The following is a 6,418-nucleotide window of genomic DNA, read 5'->3' as shown; positions in this document are numbered from 1 at the left end:
GGAGGTTTTGGGACTTCTACGACTCCGTTACTCCGTGGTCACGCAGTTGCCTCAACAGACTTATTTTCATTTATGGTTCTCCGAGGGTTGTGGGTGTTGCAAAGCAATAATAAAAAAAAAGATGGCGGTGGACCAAACTCCATAGATGGTCATATGTGTACATAAAAGTAGTTTGTTTAACTTTTTCAGTTTTTTTTATGTGCAATGTAAAAGCCCTGTTATTGTAACTGAAAAATACGTCTGAGGGGATTTGCGATGTGTCTGAGCCAGCTATCTAATGTTGGCATACTATTACCCAGGAAAACAGCGATGTATTGACGGATTGACAGAGTCGGATAGTTACAAAATTTGGGAGGTGCACGTCAGGCCACGAAGAGGTGCTCGGAGAGTGTTTCCAATGTCGGAGAGGGCTCTCCGTGTCTCTGTGTCTCCGAAAACGGACGACCATAAATTGGGCTTAAGGTTTGAGGTTGTTGTCTAACCACAGCATGATGACCTTTTTCTTTATGTGTACAAAGCATTGGTGATACATTAGTAATTGAAAACATAATCATACATTATATTTGGTGATGCCAGCCAACTGTGATTTGTTTCAAATGTTCTGCCATTTGCCAAGCATTCATGGTAATGACCATCTGAATAGCAATGCCAGCACTTCAATAGATTGCCCAATAGTACATATTTGCTATAAGTTGCTGTTATGTTTCAACCCATCTTCAAGGGTGCAGTATGATTACATGGACTATGCAGCATGGATATGAGCAGTCCTTCAAATCATAGCACAGGCTGTTCTCATTTCATGTAGTATTTTTTTTTTTCATGTTCTTGTCTGGGGCTGCAGATTTGTAAAAAAAAAAAAAAAGGTGTATTTACACTGGATGCAACTTCAAACAACAACCTAAGATAAACTATTGCCTAATGCATCCCTTGCAAATATTTACAGGTTTTTAACCATCTGGAACTGTCATGATCAACCAAGCAGAGGGAGACATGTACTTTTGCCAGAAGAGAAAAAGAAAAAAATATCAGCAATCAGTGACATACAGATGATAGCAACCCATCTCCATAGCATTTCTGCCCATCCAAGTCTCACGTCAATGAGAGGCCTCCTCCCCTTCCTGCCTCTGTTTGAGTTGAGTGTTATAAGTGAGAGGCTCATTCAACATAATCTAAGCAGTTTCCTCTCAGGACACTCCACCCAATGGCACAGTGCCCTGCGCAGCTGTAAGACTGACTAGGCAGAACGTTGTAGCCACAGACCCCCATATGTTTAACTCTTAATATTAAGATTAAAAGTAACCAAACAGTTCAACAGTATTGATCTATTTTTGATTTCCTTTCATGACAGAACATGTTTGCCTCTACTTGTATTAAAAATTATAAATTAAAATACATAATATAAATGAAGGGCAAATAATCTTGACAGTGAACAATCTTCCAAAAATATAGGTAATAATATAGAACTCCCTTAGAAACAAGCTGAATGCTGTATAGAGGAAAACATATTTTAGGTAGGCTTAATTATTAAGAGTTGTGGGCCTATGACATTGTATATGGTAGAATAGCGTACATGAGACTAATCTTAGATTAGGAGAAGGAATCATTTTTGTATTGCTTCATTGGCACACCGTTTAAATTAGAAATCCCCTTATGTGAATTCCACTATGAAATAGAAAGTGGAATACATGTGTGTAAAAATAACGTAGCCTACTCGAAGTCTCATCTTCGAATTGCCAATTTGGCTATTTAACTTTCTAAACATGAGTTCGGTCTTTACAAGTGGTCTTTTAAGAATACGTCACCTTTAAGAAGGACAGCAAAGAATCACATTTCTGGTTCCTGTTTTGGTTCAGAGATTTCAATACATTTTTATTACACTCGGTAGGTTCATTTTGGTACGGCCCGTTTGGCTATTTTAGTCTACTTTGGTCTTATAACGGGAAATGATTTAGGCCTAGGCTTCATCGGATGTTTTAATATGTAAGCCTATGTATTTTTAACAGGCCTATGCTAACTCTCAAAGTCTTTATCTGTTTTTTTTTACAGAAACGTATTTTCGTAAATGTGTTTAGCTTCTTAGAATGGAATATGAATCTTGTTGCAGGAATTACCAGCAAAAATGAACAAATGACTGTCTAATGTGAAAGGTGTGTCTCCATTTGTACTGCCTAACTCTCATCAGAAACGTTTTAACATGATCTAACAACTCTAAGGCATAAAGCATTACGAGGTATTATATAGATCGATTCTCTCAAATAAAAGTAAAAAAAAAAAACCCAAGTAGGCAGAGCCTAATCCCAAATCTGTACTGTCAACAAACTCCAGCCAGCTGAATTTGGCTGTTGAATACGTCGTGACGTGAGGGGACGTGAAACGTAAAGTTAATCTTGAACTGTCGTTACGGCAAAGGCGCCGTTCTCTAGAAGTGGAGAGCAGCTGAGTGTTTCATTGACTGCGAGACAGTAGCGTTCAACAAGTTAGAGAATCGCTTGAAAACGGTGGTGTAACGCTATTCAAACTGTTGTCCATGGTCACTGTGGCTGAAAAATGCTTGAGGTCAGACAGGGAAATGGAAGGCGGGCATTCTGTCCTTTTGGGAGCGGCTGCACGGGTGTAACTTTGCCTCTACACCGGTAGTCGAAAGCGTCCCACGTCGGGGCCTCTGGAAGGGATGGATTGAGGCAGATGGATCATTCAGCGCTTAATCGTGGATATTAACAACTAAAATTATTTTATTTTATGTGAAAGAAAAGCGGGCAAGAGTGACACGCTGTTTTCCCGTCTTCGGATATAATATTCTCGCGGTCACATGAACTCAAATACACAGCTGAAACTTGGCTAACAGGCTATATTTTCGAGGAAGCTAACGTAGCTAGTTTGCTATCCCATTGCCTTTGGTACTTAGCTGCAATCAACCAGCGCAAATGCGGCCACACCCTCTACTGCTTCCTGATACTAGAGATGTAGCGGGAGACTAAAACCCACTTTGTAAGCAGGAATAACAACCACTTCTTCTGAATGAAGTTTTGAGGTAAACACCCAGTGTTAAAGTTGTGGACTACTTTAAAGAAACTAACATTTCGGTCGACAGGATACAACATCGAGATGGATATCAAAACCGAAACCCGACACCATCTACGCTGGACAAGACTTTGCCCCGCTTTCTGCTAAGAGGGCATATTCACAATAGATATGCACATGGAATTCTGTTTGCAGAAAGAACTCGTCTGTATCACGGGATCTTGTATGAGAAAGAAACGGTTGAAAGTGGAGGGAAGAACGGCCCCGTGGCCCTTTGCTCTTGTTGAGTCTTATTTTGCTTCATTGATGAAATGATGGTGCAGGAAAAGCAGAACGATCCCGAAGAGGTCAATCGGAACTGCTCACGGAGCGCAGGCATGCCGCTGCCGCACTGTTACAATAGGGTGGCCAAAGTCAGTGGGTACAGTTTAGATCATAGTTCGGTGCATCTACATCCTGCTACCGTAACGCAACAAGGATATCACAATTCATTTTTCCTTGATGCAATTTAAGAAGAAAGTAAGTTATATACTATTTCAATTGGCATTTATTGAGTCAAGAACAACGTGAATATTTCGTCGGGAGGAAAACAAAACATCTTTTTAATTTCTAGTCAACCTGCACTTTGTTTTTGAAACCGGCAACCTTGAGGCACTGCAGTCAACATCCTGGGTTTTGTTCATTCGGTATGCTATGGACCAAAATACCTAATGGAAACCTGTGAAAGCATCACTTCTAAAAAATATCAGGGGCAAAATACAAATTAACGTGTTGTAATATAAAAGTGATGGAATCATGTGATGTGGAAGATTGAAACGATAGTTTGACACTGAGAAACTCAGCATGTATCATTGAAGGGATTTTTTTTTCTTTGATCAACTTGTCTTTTCTCTTATTTGTTGAATGATATTGCTCAAATACATAGTAATGTACATATACTCTACAGAGTATTGCCAATCCCACATTATCAGCAGTGCCTAGACATAAAATAAGATTGTATTGTCTTGTTGGAAAGGTTCCTGCAAATGTTTACCACACAGTTTCAATGTCCTGTGCTCTTTCAAAGTTGTCAGTGGATTCTAATGTTTTGAAGGACATCAAGGAAGACTTCTTGGCCAGTTTCAATAATTGTAAAGAAGGTGCAGATATATCTCTTTAAGAAGATGTCTTAAATTACATGTGTTCACTATGGCATGTACAGCATAATCTATTTTTTTATCAGTCAAAAATCCAGACTATTAGCTCGACCACCCTACTATGGCTAGTAGTGGCTCGGGAAAGTCAGTTAAGGAGGTTTCTACCAGCATTTTGAGTGGCAGCTTGCAGCAGAGGAAAAAACTGTCTTCCATCTGTGATGCGTGCAAGAGCAAAATGCAGTTGGTGGCAGACTTGCTTCTGCTGTCCAGCGAGACGAGGCCTGTGATCAGCTCAGAGGGAGTGTCCGTGGCAGAGACCTTTGAGAAGTGCAGGGACACCGTGATCGCCCGGACCAAGGAACTGTCCATCCTAACACACGACATCCAGAGCCAGCTCAACATGGGCAAGTTTGTGGAGGTGGGGGACAGGCTGGTGGAGATGGGCGACCTGGTGGTCTCTCTGACGGAGTGCTCGGCCCACGCCGCATACCTGGCGGCCACGGAAACCCCGGGCTCTCAGACGGCCGTATCGGGCCTGGTGGACCGGTACAAAGTGACGCGGTGCCGACACGAGGTGGAGCAGAGCTGCAGCGTGCTCCGCGTCACCAGCCTCTCTGACCTGACCCCCCAGGTGCTCCTGGAGGTGTCCCAGAACATCTCGCGAAACCTCAGGACCCTCTCGGACGTGTCCACCCTGGCCAGTGACAAGTCCAAGGACAAGTTTGCCAAGGAGCAGTTCCGAGCGAGCGTGCGCTGTATCAGCACCAGCGCCCAGGCTCTCCTGGCCTGCGTGAAGGAGGTGAAGACCTCCCCCAGCGAACTGACAAGGAACCGTTGCGTCCTCTTTTGCGGACCCCTGGTGCAGTCTGTGCACGCGTTGGTGGGCTTTGCCACTGAGCCCCAATTTTTGGGCAAAGCAGCCGTCATCAGCCCCGAGGGGAAAGCCGTGCAAACGGCCGTCCTTGGAGGGGCCATGAGCGTGGTCTCAGCCTGTGTCCTCCTGACCCAAGGCCTCAGGGATATTTCACAGCATCCTGAAAGCAGCACCAAGATGCCGGACTACCGAGAGCGCTTGCGGAACTCGGCCTGTGCCGTGTCGGACGGGTGCACACTGCTCTCTCAGGCACTAAGGGATCGATCCTCGCCCAGAACTCTACCGCCAGTCAACTCCCACTCTGTGAATTAAATTCCCCAGTTTGCAAATGATTCAGTTCTACCCTTTAATTGACATACCAAAGAAACTCATAATTGTCCAGAATGAGTGAATGCGTTGCTTTCTTTTTTCTTCTTTTTCTTCAGCTTGGCATGCCTGTCAGTGAGTCTAGCTGAGTACAACAGCCAGGTTTAAAAGATAGAAACAAAATGTAAGTCACAGGTTTTTGTCACGCTGGATGTGATTTAAAGCCTTCACTAAAACTGACCATGAACTAATTTCTAATCCACACTCACCCTTGGCTTCGTATTGCCAAAAGAAAAAGAAAGACAGAAAAGCGCCCCAATCAATTTAAAAGCAGAAAAAAAGTTTACCTCAGTTTTCAGCCATATGAAAACGACAGACAAAATGATGGATGTAGCTTCACTTGTCTGACCAATGACATGGTGATCTGTAGAAGTACATGAGTTTAGTGAGTGAGAGTGGGAAGTGTGTTCATACTTGTGTTCCATGTGTGAATTTTTAAAAAATGGGTTAAAGCTGCTGTGAGTGTGTGCCATAGGTTTTACACTATTTACCAGACTTACAATAGTATTGTATTGTGTTTTTGACCATGCATGTACTGGAGTATTTATTTCATCTATTAAAATGTTGTTTTCTCATATATGTCCCTTTTGGCCTGCTCCTTGCATCAGAAAGAGTCTCACTATTAAAGTGGACAGTAAGGCTGTTATTAAGCACCGACCAGTAGTAATGAACCAGATGTCCAAAGTTGCATTGCTGAGGGATATGAATGTGAATGTATTTTACCATTCACTGACCATGGTGTGATAGGATTTGCAGTGTGCAGCTGAATGTTTTCAGGCTATAATGAAGGATTTTTTTTAGTGGATGATGTTTTTATCCAGTGTTTATTTTGTAGGGTCATGTCTAAAATATGTGTACCAGTGTCAGCCTATATCATGCCGTGTAGGTGTTGGAACCCGAGATTTGAGCAATGCGCATACTAATGCAGGGACAGATTGATATTGTTAAAGACCATGTAATAACACAACTGACAAGTAGCCTTCATCATCGGTTAAACACATTTTGGCACAGTTTGATTTGG

The 6,418-nt window shown here is 42.6% G+C and overlaps 1 protein-coding gene across 1 annotated transcript; it reads left to right on the top strand.

The window, feature by feature from the left end:
* Positions 1-1,815: 1,815 nt before the first annotated feature.
* Positions 1,816-5,974, top strand: tlnrd1 (talin rod domain containing 1). Its single transcript, XM_042706862.1, has one exon. It carries the CDS (start codon positions 4,279-4,281, stop codon positions 5,341-5,343), a length of 1,065 nt encoding a protein of 354 aa, XP_042562796.1. The 5' UTR covers positions 1,816-4,278; the 3' UTR covers positions 5,344-5,974.
* The last annotated feature ends 444 nt before the right edge of the window (positions 5,975-6,418 follow it).

Source organism: Clupea harengus, unplaced genomic scaffold (assembly GCF_900700415.2).
Source record: "Clupea harengus unplaced genomic scaffold, Ch_v2.0.2, whole genome shotgun sequence".
NCBI classification, from domain to species: Eukaryota; Metazoa; Chordata; class Actinopteri; order Clupeiformes; family Clupeidae; genus Clupea; species Clupea harengus.
Note: the sequence above shows the minus strand (reverse complement) of the source record. Positions and strands in the feature narration are given on the sequence as shown.

Bases quoted from the DNA above. Each gene is read 5' to 3' on its own strand.
- tlnrd1 (XM_042706862.1), top strand. From the start codon at position 4,279: ATGGCTAGTAGTGGCTCGGGAAAGTCAGTTAAGGAGGTTTCTACCAGC.